General features: G+C 42.4%; 1 protein-coding gene across 3 annotated transcripts in view; it reads right to left on the bottom strand.

The window, feature by feature from the left end:
• Window positions 1-433: 433 nt before the first annotated feature.
• LOC122813392 (hemoglobin larval subunit beta-1-like) overlaps window positions 434-22761 on the bottom strand; it is a 35727-nt gene continuing 13399 nt past the window's right edge. The window contains exons 1-3 of one of the 3 annotated variants that reach the window (XM_044085701.1): window positions 9179-9496; window positions 8611-8860; window positions 434-592 (exon numbers count right to left, since the gene is read on the bottom strand). In XM_044085701.1, the coding sequence (XP_043941636.1) occupies window positions 479-592; window positions 8611-8860; window positions 9179-9273 (459 nt within the window). In that variant the 5' untranslated portion in view covers window positions 9274-9496 and the 3' untranslated portion in view covers window positions 434-478. Of the gene's footprint in view, window positions 593-8610; window positions 8861-9178; window positions 9497-22761 lie in introns of those variants that run through there. The other 2 variants (XM_044085710.1, XM_044085691.1) reach the window with 2 other exon arrangements.

Here is a 22761-nt window from a genome sequence, read left to right as displayed (position 1 = left end):
GATATCCTGAAAGACTTAATGAACCCTTGTTGGGTGGGTAGAGCCATATTAGTCACCCCAAACAGAGATGGCTTTTTGATAAATGTTCTATCTTGCACTATATTTTTCCAACCATCTTCTTGCAATTAATGCTTAAAGGTGTTAATTGCCAGTATTTATGCAGGTCATCCAAACAATGACTGGGAACTTCTTCCACAAATCACAATGGTCTTACTGCACCATTTTCTTCAGTCTAGAGCAACTGAAATCCAAAACATTACCACATGCACACCAGTTTAAGCTGCAACTCTGCATAGACCCTAAATCAAGTACTGAATAAGCAGTATTGTCACATCTCTTCTGCAATCCAAAGGGAGGTTTTAACACTGCTCAATCTTTGTGTACACAAGCCAGATGGGTGGGGCTTACAATTAATCCTCAATTCAGACCAGGATTTCAGTTTTTGAAATGTTTTATTCAAACTCTAGTACACAGTACATCAATATGCAGCTTTTATTTCTTCATATATTAGATCTGTCACTTTCTTAAAGGCTGCTTTGGCATCTGCACCTTGCTTCTCTCCAATAAGTGCCAATAGATTATCGAATATTATCTGAAACAAAAAGACAAAGTTAAAAACCAAGAACTATTTCACCAAAGTAAAGCTTCTCAAAGTGACAGTCTAGTTGAGTCAAACGTTACAGATACCATCCCAGTTCACACTAGCCTACATAACGGTTAAGGCAATGAGAGTTGTACACAATCTTGTTACAATGCCTACCTACATGAAGGCTAAAACCAAAAGAATCTCTCAATATAGAGCTTTTATGCAAATATAGAGCTTTTATGCAGCCATTTCTTACACAAGTGCACAAGACAAGACAGAAGGATAAGATTGCACTGCAGGAGTAGAGGCGTCTATTCACCTAGGAGAGAAAGAATCATATGAGGGTTGATGCAGCACAATGCACCAAAGCTTAGTTGCCCATAATCATACAGCTGCCCCTCATGTGGGAGCCATAAAAAAACAACTTCACTCAAAGCCACCACACACATTTTACAGAACTGGAAATGCTCAGTATTAAACTGAGTTTCCTAGAAGTTTAGACCACCTAGGAAAAGTAACACTACTGCTCCGATTCCTAGGCTGTATGCCCTGAAATAGGAGTTCCCACTTGGAGGGTGGAGTATATTATATTGAGAGAGACCCCTTCCACCCATAGTACCATTATTAATATACCCCTAGTTTCCACCCATAGTACAGTTATTAATATACCCCTAGTGGTACAATAGAAAGTTTCATACCCAAACCCAGGAGAATACATGGAAATTTATACCAGCATGTAAACCCCTGCATGGCTGCAGCCATACCCTCCAGCACCCTGTACATAAGTCCCAGTCAAAACCCTCATCATATCAAGCTTTACCATTAAGACAAAGCTTTGACAAATGTAATATTGAAAAATTAAAAGCAAAAGCCAAAGACCAAATTGATCACCCAAGCTAAAAAAAGTACAGTTTTGTACCTACCATAAATGTAGATGTTAGAGGATCTCCATTGCTGCAGTCCTGACTAATGGGTACTCCGCTGCCCTCCATCGGCCCGAATACCAAAGGGCTAGATCTGGCGTCGGTCATGGCGCCAGAGACTGACGTGGTGTCAGTATAAATGCGCATGACCGACGCCATAACTTTAGTCTTTCTTGCCTCAGATGTCAGAATGCAAAAATAAACCACCACCCAAAAACCCCAATCTAAAAAGAAAAAAGGGGAAGGAGGGAGGAAATTGGACTGCAGCAATGGAGATCCTCGAACATCTACATTTATGGTAGGTACAAAACTGTACTATGTTAGTAGTCTCCCATTGCTGCAGTCCTGACTAATGGGTAGAATCCCAGAGCCACGGAAAAAACAAAAAGGGAGGTCGGACAACTAAATAGCCTGAGGAGCTGCAGACATGCCCTGTAAGACTGCAGTGGCAAACCCAGCCCTAGACGTAGAATAAAGAGGCAAATGATAATGCTTCGTAAAGGTATGTACAGAACTCCAGGTAGCTGCCTCTAGAATGTCTTTAGTAGCTACCCCTCTTAAAAAAGCAGTAGATGTGGCCGTAGCCCTAGTAGAATGAGGCCTGATCCCAACTGGAACCTCTTTACCATGATGAGAATAACAAAAAGCAATACAATGGCCAATCCACTTGGAAATAGTTTGTTTCGAGACAGCCTTTCCACGGGAAGTCACAGCAAACGAAACAACTGATGAGAACTTCTGAACTCTTTGGTTCTGAACAAATATCGTAACTGCCTATGTACATCCAAAGAATGCAAAACTTTTTCCCCTTCAGTTTGGGGGTCAGCATAAAAAGTAGGCAAATGTATAGACTGGTTCAATGCCACATTAGAAACCCCTTTAGGCAGAAAAGTAGGATTAGTACGCAAGGAAACTCTGTCCCTGTGAAAATCAGAAAAGGTTCCACTGCCATGAGAGCCTGTAATTCAGATACCCTTCTAGCAGAAGTAACAGCCAACAAAAAAGCAGTCTTCCAAGACAACAACTTCAAGTCAGTCGTAGCTGCAGGTTCAAAAGGAGGCAGAGTCAGCTTCTCCAAAACAAAATTAAGATCCCAAGCAGGAATAGGAGCCCTCCGTGGGGGTCTTATATTCTTTGCCCCTCTAAGAAATTGTTTAAGCAATGGATGTGAAAATAAAGGAGGGTCACCAGCATAGTGAGCAGAAATAGCTGCAGCATGCACTTTAATAGAAGAGAAAGACAAACCCTTGTCCAATAACAGTCAAATATTGCAATGTACAACTCAAATCAGGCAATGTGACCTCAAAGCCTTTAGCTGAACTCCAAAGAAAAATCTCTTCCATTTATCAGCATAAACTTTGAGTACTAGGACGCCTGGCTTCCAAAAGAACATCCAGAACTTGAGGGAGCTGAAGGCCCTCATTCTCTAAAACTGAATGTGCCAGGCTGTCAGGTGCAGGGATTGCACCCTGACATTGAGAAAATGATTGTTTTCTTGAGACAATAAGTGAGGAATCCGTGGTAATGGCCAAGGGGCCTCCTGAATTAAACTCCTCAACAGAGGGTACCAATGCTGACGAGGCCAATCCGGTGCTATAAGGATCATGCACGGTTTGTCCCTCCTGACTTTCAACAGGACTTTGGAAGAAGAGGCAGAGGAGGAAAGGCATACACGTGAAGGTTGCTCCAACTGAAGGATAGTGCATCTATTTTCCAGGCTGGATGAAACAGCCTTGTGCAAAACAGAGGTAGTTGGAAATTCAGAGGAGAAGCGAACAGATCTATGTCTGGAGTTCCCCAAGCCATGGTCAACTGACGAAACACCTGAGGATCCAACTTCCATTCGTGAGGATCCACCATTTGTCTGCTCAGAACATCTGCTAACGAATTTTGTTCCCTGGCAGAAACTGTGCTCGAAGAGTGATGTGCAGACCCAAAGCAGTTTCCCATAACAGCATTGCTTGTCTGCAAAGAGGGTAAGAATGAGTTCCCCCCTGCTTGTTGATGTACCACATGACAGTTGTGTTGTCTGTTCGAACCAACACCAGTCCCGGCTAAGCAGATCCTTGAATGCTTTTAAGGCAAATTGAACTGCCAGCATCTCCTTCATATTGATATGCAAGTGAAGCAACTCCGGGGGCCAAAGGTCTTGAATCCATTTTCCTTTGAAATGAGCACCCCAGGCTGACTCCGAGGCCTGTCGTTAATATCTGACTTGCCTCTGGTTGGGTCACAGAGAGTCCCTTGTTTAGGTGACATTCCTGAGCCCACCACACAAATTCCTTCTGGATGCAAGGAAGAATCCGAATGACAGTGTCCAAATCGTGGCTGTGTTGAGTCCAAACGCTTTTGAGATACCATTGTAGCTTCCGCATATGCAGTTTGGCATTGGGAAGTACTAGAATGCAAGATGCCATGAACCCCAAGGCTTGGACTGTCCTTGCAGTCAGCCTGGACAGGACTGATAGCTGTAGGAAGTACTGGTGAAGATTTCTTTGTTTGTCCGGGGTAAGAAATGCCATCTGAGTCGCTGTATTCAGACTCACACCCAGAAAACACATCTCTCGTGAGGGTACTAGACTGGACTTTTTCGTTCACAGAATACCCCAGGCATCCGAAAACTGTCATCACACACTGCAGATGTCGAAGTAGGTCGTGCTTGTCTTGAGCCAGTATCAAACAATCGGCCAGATAGGGATAAATCTGAATTCCCCGTAGTCTGAGAAAAGCTATTACTGGAGCCAGGACTTTCGTGAATACCCTGGGTGCAGTAGATAAGCCAAAGGGCAATGCAGAGAACTGATAATGCAAATTCCCAGTCCAAAACCTCAGGAATTTCCTGCAACTGGGCCTGATAGGAATGTGAAGATAGGCCTCCTTGAGATCCAAAGTCACCATCCAGTGATCCCTGCCCAGCATAGGCAACAGCTGTTGCAGTGTTAACATCTTGAATTTCGGAATTTCTAGAAAGGTGTTTAGAATGGATAAATCCAGAATGGGCCTCCAAGTATTTCCTTTCTTTGGCACTAAGAAAAGATGGGAATAAAACCCTGCCCCTTTCCACGAAGGAACTTCCTGTATTGCCCCAACTGGAGCAGAGAAGAAATCTGTGCCTGTGCTTCCAATTTTGCTGATGAGGCACATCCGCATACCATTGAAAGGCGGAAAGTGTGAAAATAAAATTTGTAGCCTCGAGTTACAATGTCCAACACCCATTTGTCCTGGGTAACCAAATGCCAATTTTGAAAAGTCCCAGTTTTCCACCAGAGGAGCTGCCAGCAAGGCAGAGTCCGCAGCCAAGACACAGGTCATTGGGTCTGCTTCAAAGGACTGACCCTTGCCCTCCCCAGCAGAAGGGGTAGAGGAACTCAAAGACCTAGAAGTAACAGGGCCCTGAAAGGAAGCCCTACCTCTACTACGCCTCGACTTGCCTCTAGAATGAAAATCCGAAGAGGGAAAAGACCATCCCTTAGCAGGCCAATTCCTATAGAATTTAGGAGGCTGAACCTGTAAAAATTCCTTCACTGTCTGCATAGATTTAGCTTTTTCCTCCATTTTTTCAAAACTAATTCCACAGGAGGGCCAAAAGAACATCAGACTGCAAAGGAGCATCCATAATACGAGCTTTAACATGCTCCGACAAGGACTGATCTTTAAGCCAGGCATGTCTGCGAACAGAACTAGTAGCAGCCACCCTGGAAGAAGCTTGTAAAGCATCAAAACCACACTGCAGAGAATGCTTCCCAACCTGGTCTGAAGCATGCACCAAATCCTGAAGCTCCTTACAGTCAATACCTTCAGCTAAAGCATCCACTTTACATTTCAATTGACTTAACAAAAAATTCTGATACTTGAGCATATGAAACTGACAATTCAAAGCCCTCATAGCCAAAGTAGAAGAGGTATACAGTTTTTTACCCCACCTATCCAGGGCCCTAGCATCTTTGTCCAGAGGAACTGGATTCTTAACCACAGAGGCCTTAACGCCCTTGGGGCCTTGAGAAATAGTTTCAGGATCAGCCCTAGGGCTCTTAAACAAGTACTTGTGAGCTCGAACCCTGTAGTATCTATCTGGTTTAACAGGGCAGGAGGCAGAGAATCGGTTAAGGGCAGCCTCAGAAAACACATCCTGAACAACATCCAGTACAGGAGGAATAGCCAAGGGCCTGTGCTGAGGCAAAAACAAAAATTCTCTCAGCCTTTACGAGAATCAGAATAATCCTGGCCTCCCATTTGATATGTTCTCTCATGGAATGCAAAGTTTCAGAGAAAGAAAATCTTCTGGAGGGGACGCAGAGGGAGAAGCATCCTCAGCCTCCGAATCAGAATAGGGAGGGAAATCCTGAAGGTTTTCCACAGAGGAATCAGACTCAATGGAAGACTGAACCAAACCCTCCAACTCTGTCTCTACCCTGGGCCTCTTCTGAGGGGGAGGCATGGAACCCCTAATTAAAGAAATCAAATCTTCAGCCATCTTCAGCATGTGCTTCCTAGGAGCTGGACCCTGGGGAAAAGCACCCGCAGGGGCAGATTTGGACTTAGAATGGCCTTTGCCTAGAGAAGGAGGAGGCTTAACCACCCTACGAGGGGAGGGAGCCACAGACAGAGGAGCACCCTCAACCTGGCCTAACAAAGGAGAAGCCACCCCCTGTAGTAACAAAGGCTCCCCTTGACACTCAGGCACACCATCAGAAAGAGCCACTGAAGCAGCCAGTGGTTCAACAGGACCGACGTCCGGAGCGGACGCCCCATCCTGCTTGGACCGCAAAGACTTTTCTTTGCTTCCTAGAAGAGCCAGTCGTCGGAGAATCCGGCATGTTGTAATTACAACGGTTACCAAACACCAGCCTAGCACAGTCCAACCGACGTTTAATAGTACGCTTATTAAAAGTAGCACAAAAGCGACACCCAACAACGTCGTGCTCAGGCCCTAAACAAGGAATGCAGAGTGAATGGTAATCCCTATGAGGAATCTGTTTCCCACAAGAAATACAGTTATTAACTTTTTCTGACATCCGACAAAACTGAGACAAGAAAAAGACAAAAAATAAAATGTCCCCAATGGGGTACTTAGCCCAACTTGGTCTCCTTTCTGAAACTCAAAAACCGACAATTCCAGAACGCCGAACGGCACTTGCAAATTCTGCTTCTGCTCAGGACAATGCGGCAAGAAAGACTAAAGTTATGGCGTCGGTCATGCGCATTTATACTGACACCACGTCAGTCTCGGGCGCCATGACCGACGCCAGATCTAGCCCTTTGGTATTCGGGCCGATGGAGGGCAGCGGAGTACCCATTAGTCAGGACTGCAGCAATGGGAGACGAACATCTGTCATAAGTTTAAAACCTCAAAAGCACTCTGCCAGTTCCCTCTCTCCATTTTATCCCACAAGATAAATACATGCTATCCAGTAAACCACAAGACCAAATCCAGAAAAAGAACCAAAGGTGACAAAATACTGTAGGAAAACCACACACCAATGAATGCATACTAAATACCATAATTTAGCCACACTAAACTATCTCCACATATAGGTTTGAAGTCAAGCAAAAGAATAAAACCACTACAACTCCATCCCCTACAAACAAGTCTGGAAGTTGAGAGAATCATTAAGTGACCAGCCACATAGATTTTCATGGCTTTGCCCAACATCTATTCAACACTGCTAATTTAAGGTCAAAATTAGATGCAAGTAAAGCTATACATATTGACCCTTAATGCAACAAATGCAAGATGAACACCCAAGTTTGACAGCAGTACATTTTGCAGCCATGTCTGTTAAGACTAAAGTAACGCATTGACCTTTCAGTGCTAAAGTGATAACAGTCTTCAGGACCAATGTACAGACAAAGCTCTGCATTTTGCCATGGATCAAACTACATACGTTGGAGCTAGATCTTACCAGGAGGCCATCCATCATGCAAATAAAAGTGTGGCAACTTACTCAGTTTGCATTTAGAAACTATACACTCAAAAAGACAGGCATGTTCTACATAAAGGGTTCTTTACTACAGAGATCCTGTGTGTTCACCTTAATCAAATCCTATACCTTGAATTTGTATGACCCCTGGTTATTGACTAGGGTAATACCTGCAAGTGATTAGTATAAGCCTATAGTTATATTACAGGACAGACACACACACTTCAGCAAAATTATCTATGGGTGGGTGGAGTAACAGACCCATTTGGTAACCTTAAAAGCTTAAACTATTAGGAAGTTCTGTCCCATTCCATGGGATTACAGCTGTTGTGGGACCTCAAGATACAGGGCTACTGTAAGCACATACACTTACATGCAAGTATGGCAAATTTGTAATGACACATGCTCCCAGACCTTTCATCATCCAGACTATTAGAATACCAATGTTTGGGCCAATATTGACAACAGCGATTTTCCTTCTAAATGATTGGGTGCAGATTCATGCCATAAAAAAAAAAAAAAAAAAAGTTGGAATTGTCAAGTTTCTAGGTTTGCAGTTCAGGGGGCTTATCCAAATATACCAGTAGTCCCCCTCACCCAAACATTACCTCACATCTGTTACCTGTGGTCCAAATCAATTCTCTTGGCAAAAAGAGAAAAGTCTTATACTAAAAGCCCGAGGGAGTTACTTTTACGGTCATCCTCTAAACTACACAGCTAGAAGCTATTTAACCTAAACAGGTTTTACCAGCTAGAACACATACACAGATAAGGGGACGATCACAGAGTGCCAGATAAAGCAGTCCCACTACAAACATGGTGGAGAGAAACAACAAGTAAAAGGTTTAGATAAGAAATGGGGAGGGTCAGGATACATAACTAAATGCATCAGTAATATGGTCAAGTCAACCTATCAAATCCCAGCTTAAACTGAAAAGACTTATAAAGCCTGAATGATGCTCTGGTGTATGGAAAAAGGGACTTCAGATTTTAATATGTTGAAAGATTTCAATCTAACAAAGGCTAGCAAGCAGTTAGTATAGGCCTCTTCTCTGGAATCAATTTAGTTGACCAATTTAAGATTCATAAACCCTCCTAGGAGGGCTAGCAACACCTAGTGACTATACTTGGAAGCACAAAAGTCTTACGGTAAAAGACAAAGAAAATATTCTTCACTTACCCCAAAGTCCTTCACATCCACTTTAAGCTCTGTAGCATGCTTCTTGGCTAATGGTGCAATAGTTTCTTTTAAAGCATCCACATTGTTCAAGTGTGGCACCATATCATTCAAGGCTGAGAAAACTTTCTTCCCATGGGCTCGAACTTCAGACAAGGCTGTAATCTCCTCAGCAGAAGCAGTCTCAGCAACAGACTGCAGCTGTCTAAAATTTTTAAAGTAGCTCACAGTATGATGGTGTTCTTTAAACATTCTGAACGAGAGAAAAAAAAACACTCAGCTGCAGGACAAACCTGAAAAAGTCCACATTTTAGCATCCACACCTTATCCAATTTAATTGTCATAGCTGCTTCATATACAAGTTGCAGCAAGTTTAAGCATTTGTACAGACTACATTTAGACAGCAAATATTCATCTTACAGCTGCCCACCTAAAGCACTTAGTAGTGTCAATGAAAAACTGGTCAAGAACAAAACAAAATATCATTTAACAGATATGGAAGCTTAAAAGAAGAAATGGAGAATATATTACATACCAAAATACTTTTGTATCTTAACACAAATGTCCTTACCTACTTAACACAACAGCACCATTATCCTCAACATCTGCATAAATCTTTTCCCAAACAGCACCAGCAGTCAGTGTATCCTCAGCTGAAAGAGCCATTATACCAAACACTTTAAGAAACAACTTAAAAAAAATGATCTTTATATCAAAAACTACAATAACTTTACTAGCCTGTAGTTGCAGTATTTATACAAGTGAGACTAGTGCATTTTCAGTGACTTGTGAGTTAGAACAGCACAGGCAAAGCCAATTTGATTATTAGATTGTAACTGACAGTGAGCAGGAGAAAGGAAGGAAGTGTAACCCTTTCAGTGCCAAACACATTATCACTTCTTATAGCCCTCTGTTATTGCTAGCCCAGCCAGTATTTATGCTGGTTTATTGTAATATTGTGTAGTTTAAGTATAAAGAATTACACTGTTATACTCACTCATAGACTGTGTAAAATGTAAATAAATGTTTCTCTTGAACTAAAAGGTCATGAAAGACAAGGAAAGGAAAAAAGGAGTGAAGTACAAATTCATATAAAAAGTGAGAGGACTGAGAGGAAGAAAAACATTAAAGCAGGAATAGAACAAGGATTCATCCAGCATTAGAAGGTAGGTTAACTGCCCTGCCAGTTAACATTAGTGGAAGCAGAAGAGCTGGTGGACTTAGGGCCCAGCAGACAGAATGAGAGAGAAAATGATGAGTGAAGCAGTGAATAAAGGAGTGAGGCAGGTGGGAAAGGGTTAGATCTGTTAAGGCCAGACTTATGGGTTGTTGATTGGTATAATGGTTAAGGTGTTTATCTCACAGCCACAAGGTACAGGGTTTCATTCTCACCACTGAAAGGGGAATTGGCTAGGCTTAACATGGTGTACAAGGTCAGCTAGCCTATTAATTACTTATGAATCTATAAACCTGTGAACCAGACTGAGAGATTTTAGACATCAGGGTAGAGAGGGAGTGGAACCTGATCAAGGATCGTCACAATAATGTCAAAGTTCTGGGCATGATTCTAACAATTTGTAAAAGGTGCCAGGTTAAAAACTGCAAACCAGGAGCCTTTGTGCCGCACTGTATTTAAAAAATGAAGGAAGGGTAAGTATTAAATGAGAAACACTGGTGTGGGGCTGAAGAAGTGTGGATTACACTGGAGAGGAGTTCAAAGATGAGACAGGTGACTGGGAGCAAACCAGTGGAATCAGTAAACTATGTAAATGGGTCAAGAATAAAGTACTTAGGGCTATGCTTCACAGCTATCAGATTTTACCTGCAGAGTTTGAAACAAAGTAAAAAGGAAAAGGCCCCAAATTAGGAACTCATTTTAAATGTTGGCACTATTATCTTAGAAATTCTCAAAATGATTTGCAATTTTAGGACGGATGGAACAAAACTTTGATAACCATATACATGAGTGTGTGAAGAAGGCGCAAAAAGGAAATATTTTCAGTGGGGTATGAGTAACTAAATTGGCAAAGGATAGGGACCCGAGAAGGTCAAAAGGAGAAGTGGAGAAGGGACAGAAGATGGAGATGAGGAAAATGGTAACAAAGAGTGTAAGTGAAGCAAAGACTTAACTTTACTGGAGTTTGTAGACAGGATCAAGAAGGAGAAAGTACAGCATGTTTAAGGATATAGATAAGTTCAGAAGGAACAAAACTGGTCAGGGTGAGCAAAGATGGGAGAGGATAACAGAAGGCTGAAGAAACAGAGGTAGCTTATGAATACAATGCTTCAGTCTTCAAAAATGAATCCAAGGGGCAATAGCATTTTGTGATGAGGGGCGGAGGCTAACAGGGAGGCCAGCACAGTGAGACTACTGAACAGATGCCAGGATAGTCAAGAGAAAGTTCAGATGGACATGATTATCTTCATGCATGATGAAAAAGAAGGACCAGCTGAGCTGTATCCTACCCCATGGTACAAAGGGATGATACTCTTATGACACACCAGATCATTCTTCGGGTACCATAAGGGCATCTTATATCATTCTTGTCTGATAAACATCATGGGCACTAAATCAACCAGACTGGTGGATTTCAGTGATCTGCCCACACCAACTCACCAATCTTTGGGTCCATGCTGCAAGCAGTATTGATCAGTAGGTTGTACATGCATGGAAATGCACATGCATCACCCCAAGGCAATAGTTGTAGAGCTCACAGGACTGCCGCTGGTTGGTTGGGTTAGGACACACTCCCTGAAAGCAGAATAATGCTGCATCAGTGGCTTTTATTCCTTTAATGGGCCTTGATGTGAGTCTGGTTGAGACCAGGGAAGGCAAAGATGGGTCCAGCAGACTCTGTAAATGATGCCATGAGCTTCTTGGAGTTGATGGCCAACTTTAGGCTGGGGAATCAAATAAAAAGACCACATGGGCTATGTAATGGAGTCTTCACAAATCTGCCCAGTGAGTAAGTAAACAACTTGATTTATATTTTCAAAAGATATTTGGCTAGTACAGAAGCCTCTAAGAACTGTAAGACAGCAACTGTACTAGCCCTGTAAATGCAGAAGAAGAAAACCTAGAGAACTACAGGTCTGTTAGCCTAACAGCATTGGCAGGAAAAGACATAATGAGAATCCTCAGGGAAACTTAATATAATTTTAAGAGGATAAGTATTTAAAGTACAGCAGCCAGCATGGGTTTATGGTGAGATGTCAGTGAATTCTGATGCAGCTTTATGCTGAACGTGATAGGTGTGTGCCAGTAACTACAGCCTGCCTGGACTTCAGTCAGGCTTTTGAATTGGTTCCACAAAAGAGACTAAAAGTAAAACTGAAAGAGTTGTGGTAAGCACAAAACTTAGGAACTGCATAGCTGCAGTACTGAATGCTCGAGCGTTATGGTATAATGAGTAATTTCAGGAGTTAGGAAAGGGACTAGTGGAGTACTGCAGTGGTACGTCTTGAGTCCAACACTCTTCAATTTGTTTATCTCAGTCATACCTGTGGGACAACAGAGCAAGGACAGCCTCTTTGTGATTATGTAAATTTAGCAAAGAGGCTGTCCTTGTTCTGCTGTCCCTCAGGTATGACTGAGATAAGCACATTGAAGAGTGCAGCAGAGCTAGGACAGCCTCTTTGCTGATTATGTAAATGTAGCTATAGCAGCAAAGGATGATAAAGAGTTTAGCAAAGGACATAAATGTTAGAGCATCAACAGAAAAGGCTGAAAAAGATTTAGGAGAAGGAACGAAGATGGCATGAAAGACATTTTTTAGGCATGAAAGGAAGGGAGGAAGAGAACTTAGGATTCTGAACTGGCCAGAAATGTAGCAATTGAGGTTGAAAAAAGACAAACACATTACAACATTCTTGCTGTGAACTATGACCTGGAGCAGCGAAACTGATGACAGTAGTTCAGGAAAATGATTGGGGTTATTAATTACACAAGGGATGCCCCACAAACAGATGATTGGGAGGCCTGTAACAGCAGCAAACTGCATCATCTGGGGTGGATCATCAGAGGTTTAGATTCCAGAAGCATTATCTTCTATTTGTAATCCTATACCAGTATTCATTCAGTAGTACTGCCTTTTCTGATGTCTCCTTTTTGTGGATACTGTAACAAAATAGGGTTTCACATTCTACATCAAAATCTTGATTAAGTGAATTCATCTTGGCTGCCCTTACCAGTTGTCCTTTCATGACAGCCCTTTTTGATGTAAAGGGTGACTACTCTGGAAATGTATAAAATCATTGGAAATGTGTGCCCATATTGTAAATTTATTTGAGTAACAAAATCTTTTACCATTGCACATTTTTTATTGTTAAAAATACTTATCTCTCAGAAGCTGACAATTCTCTCTTATAAGCTTGCCTGAAACTGAAAGTCGTAAAATAATTACTTGGAAACCTATAATGTGAAGTTGTTAAATCTTGCTGTTTATTTTCTATATAGATTTAGATTTAGATTTAGATTTAGGTAAGTGCCCTATGTTGGCTTGTTTTTTTCTATAGAGTTGACCTAGTAGTTGGCCTTGTATTTAACCAGCTTCAGAGCAGTAGTTATTTAGATAGTTTCTTGAGTGTGTTTTTTTCCATTGTTTAAATTTGTCTAAATTTAAAAAGAGATGTCGGATGAGAAAGAGAAGCAACATCCTAAATCTGGCTTCAAGAAATGTCCGGATTGTGGACAAACAATGTCAGTCACTGACGGGCACGTTCAGTGTGTTTATTGTCTGGGGGCATTACAACTCCAAGACTCTTGTAGCATCTGTCACTCCTTCTCTTCCAGGGTACTTTTAGAGAGGAGGAGGAAATTGGTGGATAGGGGTTTACCAAGTCTTCAGGTGACTCCAAGCTATCGAAAAAGGCTAAAAAAATGGAGGGTGTAGGGTCATCAGTTCCACTGCCCTCGGAACCAAGTGTCCCTTCTGTTTGGAGCCAGCTCACAGCTTTGGAGCCGGTTTCTGAGATTCCCTCATCTTATCTGCTCCAATCAGCACCCTCGGTGCACTCCTCGAAGTCTTCTGTCAGCCTCTCAGATCTGGATATGAACCGGTTGGTGCAGAAGCTTTTACGGGCACCAGGCCTTGCCAAATTGTGGTCGGCTCTGACGCCTTCGTCGGAACCGAAGACCTGTAACCTGGACTTGACTGCTCCTCCTCCAAGCCGTACTGGATGTTCGGAGCTGGAAGAGCCCGACCTGATGGCTGTTGAGCCTGTGGAGCCGGGACCTGCTCTGATGTTATCGGTTCCATCTACTCGGACGTCCTCGGCACCAACCAGGGACTCTAGGAGCCAACACTCTCCTGTCAGGTCCAGAGAGGATAGTCATACTGATTTGTCAGTGCTGACTCTTCCTCTTGGGGCTTTGGCTTGGATGAGCTCGGCTCTACCTAGGGCTCGGAGCCCATGGCCTTGGTGTGGGAGGATTGGACGGTCCCTTCAGATCCATCTACAACTTCTCATCGGAGCAATGGTGCATTCGATGCCATGAGGAGAGTCCTGTCTCCAAAGACATCATCAGCATCAGGTCTGGCTTCCTCCTCCCCTCAAGCATCTGTGTCTGTTCTTGCTACTACCGGTCAACCCAAGCAGAGAGACCCTGAGCCTCAAGTAGCACCACAGGGTGCCCCCTGCTCTTCTGAGACCTCCCCAGAGGCTCCCACTGAGGAGGTACCCTGGAAGAGACTGTGCTAGAGGAGGCACTTGGACTCACCACAGGAGTCTTTGACATCTGACACTGACTTGGATGAGTCAGAAGGGTCCCCTCGATCCCCCTCTGAGGATATCTCCTTTGTGGAGATATTAGAGATCCTTAATCAGAGGGGTGGTTGGCAGTCCAAAAGCCCTACTGAAGATGAGTCAGTGCTCTTGAAGGCTTTCAGGTCTCAACCTTTCACCTCTTGGGTGTCTCCACCTTATGATGAGCTTATGTAGCTGATCTCTCATAAGGCGTGGGAGTCTCCGGATGCTATAGAACCTGTCCCTTGGAAGCCAAATAAGTTAATCTCTGCCCCAGTGGACAAAGTTTTTTTGACTAAGGGAGTGCCTGTTGATGCCATGGTGGTGGCGGTAGCCACCAAAAAGGAAACATCTGAGATGTCCTCATCTATCCATCCTCCTAACAGAGATTCCAGGATCATGGATAGATATGGGAAATGCATGTTTAGTTTAGCGACTTTTTCCCTTCAATCACTGAATTATTTAACCCATTTTACAAGGCTACAAAGAGATCTCCTGAAAGACCTAGGAGATACTCTCCAGGGTACAATAGCTGCAGGGGTTGCCGACAAAGTTAACACCCAGCTCGCTACCCTAAACTCGATTGTGAACTCGTCCATGCGTTTCATATCTTACGCAGCTGATGGTTCGAGTAGAGCTGCTAGTTCAGGCATTGCTCTGCGTAGACAAGCCTGGATGTGTCTCTTTTCCTTTGAGGAGCCTTTCAAGTCCTCCTTTATCAACACCCCACTTGATGGCTCATCCCTGTTTGGGCCCAAGGTAAAGAAACTCTAACCAGGTGTGAGCAGGAAGGCAAGACTCTATCTGCCATCGGAATCCATTTTTCTACTCCTACTCAGCGCTATCTCAAGGGCCCAAAGGGTGGAAAGATTTGGTTCAGAAAAGCACAGGGGGCCTTTCAGGACACACATGGCAAAACCCCATCTAGAGGCAGAGGAGGGGGTTATAATGGAAGATGCCACCCGACCCGAGCAGCAGGGGGGGGGTTCCGCAACAGCAGGGTGACAGAGTCCAGTTCTCTGGTCAGCCCTACCAGCGCTCCTGAAAGGAGACCCGGCTGTCTGGATCTGGAGGCAGTCGGGTGTCACTTATCTTTGTACCCAGAAGCCTGGTTAAGCATAACATCCAATACCTGGGTACAAAGCATCATTTCCAGAGGGTATTTCATACCGTTCTCTTCCCCTCCTACTCCTGTTAACAGAATCCCGGATGTTCCACCCAGTATAAGGGAACAAATAACTATGGAGGTCCGCAAGTTACTAGAGAAAAGAGTCATCCAGTCAGTCACAGCAGACCAAACAGGATTCGGAAACTACTAAAGATTCTTTTTGGTTCCAAAGAAAACAGGGGACTGGAGACTTATCTTGGACCTCAGCAGACTCAACCAATTTATAAAAAAGAGAAGTTCCGAATCTTCATGCTTCAGGCCATTCTTCCCTTTCTAGGGAAAGGTGATTGGATGTGCTCCATTGATCTCAAGGATGCGTACTTACACATAAAGATGGACAGGCACTCCAGAGATCACCTGCATTTCTGGCTGGGAGTCAATCACTACCAGTTTTGAGCCCTACCCTTTGGTCTCACTACAGCCCCCAGAGTGTTCACCAAATGCATGGCAGTGGTTATGGCTCACCTGAGGTGTCTAGGATTCCAGTTGTTTCCATATCTAGACGACTGGCTCCTTACCGCCACCACCAGGCATCAATTGATTCAGGCAACACAATCTACTCTGACACTCTGCCACCACTTAGGCATTACAGTCAACTTTGAAAAGTCTGTCTTGTCGCCATTGCAGCATACTGTCTTTATAGGAGCAGAGTTAGATACCACAACCATCACTCTAAGTCTTCCAGTCGAAAGGGTCTCACTTCTTCGCCAACACGTCAACTCATTGGTGTCGAAGAACAGAGCTATAGCCGCAGAGGTCTTGAAGGTACTAGCTTTGATGGCAGCAGCAATTCTAACCATTCAACTCGCAAGGATAAATATGCAAATTCTTCAATGGCTCCTGTTCGCTCAATGGTCTTACCAGAAATTGCCAATGAACCATATGATTCTCATCACAAACTTTTGCAAGAGGGACCTTCGGTGGTGGTTGACATCTCTTCATGTCACAATAGAACGACCTATTTTCAGACCAGTTTAAGAGGGATTGGGACAAATATTTGCCCCATCTGTTGTTTGCTTACAGAGATGTTCCCCAGGACCCTATGAGTTGTTGTATGGGCATAGGGTGACGGGACTGCTAGATTTAATTTGAGATCAGTGGGAGGGTGAGTGTGAATCCACAAAAAGTCTGCTGTGACATATGTCCTAAACCTCAGGACAAGGCACAGGGAACTCATGGACGTAGCCCAGGAGAACCTGATAGAAGCCCAACATCAGAAAATGGTCTGGTATGACAGGAATGGTCAAACTAGAGAGTATGCTGTAGGGCAGCAGGTCATGGTTCTCATTCCTGTCAGACACAACAAGCTGCAGGCTGCTTGGAAGGGACCTTACAAGGTGGTAAGGAAGGTCAGTGATGTTAACTACATGGTAGAACTGCTAGGCAGAAGGCAGGGCCACAAATTGTACCAGTTAACATGATAAAACTTTGCTATGATAGGCAGGCCCTTGTGCTGAGTATTTGCAGTGGATTGCAGGAGGAGTCTGAGGGAGATCCAGTGACTAATCTCCTTAGTGAGGCTTGGACTGACACCTCAATAGAAAGGGTAGCAATGTCCCAGCAGCTATCTCCTACCCAGGTTTGAGAAATCAGAGCAGTGTTACCGGACTTTGGGGACATGTTCCCTGGGAAACCAGTGCTAGAGAGAGGTCAGCCTTTGTGAATCTTTTTGGCATGCATGAGTTCACAAAGATGCCCTTTGGGATGAAAAATGCACAAACAACTTTCCAGAGGATGGTAGATCATATCCTAACAGGAGCAGGAGCTTTTGCCCTTGCTTGCCTAGATGATATTGCCATCTACAGCCATTCCTGGCAGGAGCACTTTTAGTATGACAGGGAGATGCTGGGCAGACTACAGAAGGCAGGATTGACCATTACGCCTAGCAAATGTCAGGTGGGTATGGCAGAAGTCTCCTACCTGGGACATAGAGTGGGAGTGGTAAGATCAGGCCAGAACCTGCCAAAGTGGAAGCTATTCAGGCATGGCCTGCACCTGTTACCAAAAAGCATGTGAGGGCATTCTTTGGGACAGCAGGGTACTGCAGAAAGTTCGTCCCCAGTTATAGTACCAGAGCTGCTCCCCTCACTTACCTGACAAGGAAAAACAGGCCAGATAAGATAGTGTGGATCCCTGCATGTGAGCAAGCATTTCAGAAGCTTAAACAAGCTTTGGGAGGACCCCCTGTGTTAGCCAGTCTAGGTTACAGCAAAGAATTTATTTTGCAGGTGAATGCTTGGAACCATGGGGTGGGAGCTGTACTTAGCCAGGTTTCACCAGAGGGAGAAGAGCACCCAGTGCTTTATCTCAGTCATAGGCTCCAACTCAGTGAGGAATGCTATGCAGCTGTAGGAATGGAATGTCTAGCCATAGTGTGGGCACTGCAGAATCTTCAGCCTTATCTGTATGGAAGAAAATTCACTGTAGTTACCAATCACAATCCCCTAACATGGTTACATCAAGCCAGCCAGCAAATTGCCAAGTTATTAAGGTGGAGCCTAAGGTTGCAAGCATATATGTTAGTGCAGCACTGCAGTGGGATTAGCAATGTCATAGCAGATGGGTTCTCAAGACAGGGGAGGGGGTAATGTATTCCCAGATAGATTCAATCCTCTCAAGCAAAATTTCTCATGGGAGATTTGAAAAACTAGCTTGATTTCTTATTGAGGGGAGAAATATAATAAACTGAGATGCTGCCAGCACTGCTAGCAGGAATTTTGTAAATAATTATATGTCCCTTGAAAATATTAATATGATTTATATAGAAATGTGAGTTTGCCACCCCAGCTAGAAAGAATTTTGTAAATAATTCTATGTCATTTGTGAATAGTAATATGATTTGTATGCTTGCATTAAATATGTATGAAAACTATATGTTCTGTACTGAGCTTCAAGATTGTAACCACAGTGCACCCGGCTGGAAAAGAGCAGAAATGTGTATAAAGTATATGTCAATGCAAATGTATGGGTTCATAGTAGTAATTGGGGCATGGAGAGTTAACTTGCAAAACTCTAAGAAAATAACCTGGTAAAGTAGAGCTTTTTACGATGTGTTATAAAGTTAGTTTATCCAGGCTAAGAGACAGGGTGTCTAGGCTATGGGCTTCTTTCTATTGTCTGGAAACAGAGGTAATTACAGGTTTCCAAGTTAATTCTTTTACGACTTTCAGGTTCAGGCAAGTTTCTAAAAGAGAAATTGTCCGCTTCTGAGAGATAAGTATTTTTAACAGAGACATGTTAAACTTTAAGTTCCTGCTAGCCTGGGAAACTTAGGCAGAGGTGACAAGAATGATGTAATATGAGATGATTCCGCAGAAATGTGTATTATTAACTTAAGAACTGTCTCAGAGAGAAAGTCAGTGCATTTTGTAATTTGTTCTGGATCTGTCAACATCACCAGCACTTGTCTTTGCTCTGTAAGTTAGTTATTTAGAACATAGTTTCTCTTAGAGATAAATAGGAATTTAACAAGATTAGTTAGATCTTTTCTATATTCATGTGAGACTGTCTCATGATATTTTAAAGTATTTCCTGTCATTCTGAACTCTGCTGTCACTGTGTTGAGTTAATAAGTATTGTTTGGGTTTTTTATTATTAAATATATTTAGACCTTTTAAATGTGGCTGTTTTTTGTGTCGAGATATATAAGTTTTAAAGTAATTGCATGTATTTGGGGATACTGTACATGCCACTCCTAAATAGCCATCATGTCTTAGTCACACTTACCATTTGGATAATAGTAACATTGCACAGTAGAATTGAACACCCTTTGGTAAGGGTCTTTATAGTAGCTGATAAGGGTGTTGGGTTGGAGGTGGTACTACTGTATAGTCTAGGCAGAAGGGGGTTGGCTGGAGAACCTGTGATATCCTTCCCCAGGAGTGTCTGTGTGCATGTATATAAATCAGATCTCAAAGTGTGTGTGTGTGTGTGTGTGTGTGTGTGTGTGTGTGTGTGTGTGTGTGTGTGTGTGTGTGTGTGTGTGTGTGTGCAACTACTTGGGCAGGGACACGAAGCACTGGTTGGACAGAGAGGGTGCTGGGGACTTTTGCTTGACCACTCAGCTGAGATCTTAACCCTATAGCTGTGCCAGTGGGGAGTCCTATTGGGGATCTTGAGAGAGAGGGAGGGAGAAACCAGCCCCAGACTGACTGTGATCTCTGTGCGCTCTTAAGGGAAATTGTACTTTACTGTCTGTGCCTATCATCCTCCCAATGTGCACGTCCCTCACTGGTGTTAGTGGTAAGGACTGAGCTTCCTTGAATACTGGGCCAGTGCATGGGCAACACACCATCTATATCCATTCTGGCCATTAGTGTAAACTATTATTGTCTTAATAACTATTTCCCCAAAGGTTGGATCCTAACCTCCCTTACCTATCAACAGGATTGAAAAGAAGTTTTCGGGGTCATTTAATGGTGAGGGCAGATCTCATCTAAGTAGAGGTCATGGCTGGACATCTGACAAAACCAAAGCTTCTGGTATGGTTTAGGCTATGCTATACCCTTCCTGGAGAGAACATTTATTTATCATTTGACATTATCTGGTAAAGCTTGCAGTAAAGTCAAGTCCTCTAATCTGACAAATAGATGTTATCTAAGTTTCTATCCAGGAATAGAAAATTTTGCTTTTAGTAAGCAATATTTCTGATGCAAAAGTTATATCTAGGGGTGGGAGGATGTCCAAATCTGCTATGTTTCATATATATCTAGATTAATTTTGTATATGCCCATTTCTTTATATGGAGAATCTGGCAGCTTAAAACAAGTGTTTCTCTTCAGTCTGCATTGGTTCCCTATGCAATGCATTGTGACAGGAAAAAAGCATTATCCTCTAAAGTTGTGCAGTCTTAAACTACAAACGTATGTGCCTTAGCTTGCTATTTGACCTTAACTGGCTCTGATGTTGGACTATATAAATAGGTAACTCACTGTAGCTCATTAAAGTTTTTTTCTTGGATTAAAACATTAAACAATTTGAGGTATGTTTGACTTTCTTGCATGCTCATTTAACAGAACAGAATCACCTTTGAAATATTGTTTGTTTCTTGTGTCCTAATGGAAGCCACACAATCAAATATGGTAGTCAAAGTACTGAAGCATTTCTGCAGCCTGAGGTCTTAAATAGTTGTGAAAATCTTATCATCTGCATGCAGCAGGGTGATTTGGATATAATCCAACTTCTCAAGTTCTTTGATCAAGAGTTTCAGATAATGCAAAAAAGTAATGGAGAGACAATGTCCCAAAATGAGAGACAATTTTAAATATTAATCTAATTCATTAAAAAACAGTTAATAGAAGAATCAGATTTTGTACCAAAAGTCCTTTTCTGAACAATAACAAGTACAAAACAGTAATGTCTGGCATTATTGACTGTAATCCTTGAAAATTTACCAGAAAACTAAAAGTTTTTGAATGGACAAAACACAAATATGAGGAAAAATAAGTGACTGGCTGCAAATCAGGGACAGATGAGAGGTGTGGATGCAATCCACACATTTGATGTCCTTTTAATTAATTGGTCAATAAAAGCATTTTTTCATAAGCATAGGACTACTATAGTTTCAAAGTTCAACAATATATTTTCACTTCTGCTCCTTGATTAAACTGTGAGGCTTTTGTATCTGTTGCTTTAAACTGAAACATAAAACATTTCAACTATCAAAAAAACTTGTGTAATAACCATTGTAGTAAAAGAATGTTACACAGAGGGTCTGTACCCACTGCAATTTTCAGAAACACTTGACTGTAAGACAGGTATATCTCAGAGAAAGTAAAATCCATGAGATACCACTACCAAGAATAGTTGCACATTAGTACGCTAATCACTCAATTACAAGCCCTGCCAGAACCCTGGTTTCTCATGTACTTAGCAATTCTGAAAGGAATATAGCAGTTTTCAGCTATCTGCTTTTCTTCATTTAACAAATGACAAGGCTAATCCTTAAATCCTACATGGGGCTAGTTAACTGTTGTCCATTTGCATAAGGAAGTTTGGCTTATATAGCTAATTTGTGATTCATGGTATTATTTCTTCCATTGGAAGCTGGTCCGCATGCTGTAATTAATATTGAAATACCTCTATAATTGCCTTGTTTTCCCCTTAGCCAGATCTGGGCATTTACTGGCAGGATTACTGTGTTCTCTATCAGTTACATGAAGACAATGGGGTAAATTGCGGACTGCTTTAGGTGCCAGTATATTGAGATGCCATGACTGTGTGTAAAATATCTCAAATTTGTCTGCAATCCATGATGAATTTGTTGCTTTACTGTTCAGCTAGTTTACTAATCCATAACTACACAGTTCTGTTGTTGTCTTAAAAAATGTTGAAGCAATTGGGCAGATGTCAGCTTATCCCGCGAGGAAGAAATTAAATTTCCAGTGAGTTTGTCATAAAAAGTTGAGCAGATAATTTTAAGGGGTATCCTGTAAAACTACAGTGGACTGTTTAATGTCTATGCTGTTGTTTTATATATTTTACTGTAACTTAGAAATATCTTCACTAGTTCCAGATAATTAAAAGTGAAAATCAACCAACAGAAAACAAGGCACGACACGGTCTAGTGGCTATAATTAAACAAAATGGTGGGGCATGATCAGATAGGAAAAAGCAGCCTTATCAAAACTCATGATCCATCATGCTAAGTTGTTCGATTAATAAACTCTTGTCAATATGAGAAAGACATTGCGCCAAAGAATATTGTATGAAGTTAAGAGTGGTTAGAGCTCAGAAACTTCCATCACCATCAATGACATCAGGCAGATAATTCAAGCTATTTAAAAACATGATTGGCATGTCTGGCATTTGGCTTAGAGGATTAAGGAGCTGTTAATAACCCGTTCCTGTCATCCAGTGGTGCAAGGTTTGATTCCCTCAGCCTACATTGCCTAACTGTTTGACTCTGACAAGTCAATTCACCAGACACTGGACCAGGGCTGAGCCTACAAACGGTACAAAGAGATCAGTGCTCAACTCCAGAAAACAAAAACAAATAAAATAAAATGATTAATGTTACTAAATGTTGTATGGTTCACAGTCTACATTTGAAGGAGTGGATGGGCTGCAAAATCCGGTTTGAATCCATTCTCTTCTAAGTATGGCATTTGTAGCAGGGAGGAAATCTGTCTCACTGCCTAACAGGCTAAAACACAGATGCTATGATATCAGCTTCCACAGTAAAGTATCCTCCCCTGCCTTCATTAGGTTCTAGGCATGCACTGTTTCAATCTGTTTCCTTC

Source organism: Protopterus annectens, chromosome 1.part1 (assembly GCF_019279795.1).
Source record: "Protopterus annectens isolate FY-2018-M chromosome 1.part1, PAN1.0, whole genome shotgun sequence".
NCBI classification, from domain to species: domain Eukaryota; kingdom Metazoa; phylum Chordata; order Ceratodontiformes; family Protopteridae; genus Protopterus; species Protopterus annectens.
The sequence above is the reverse complement of the archived record's forward strand: the minus strand, read 5'-3'. Positions and strand labels throughout refer to the sequence as shown.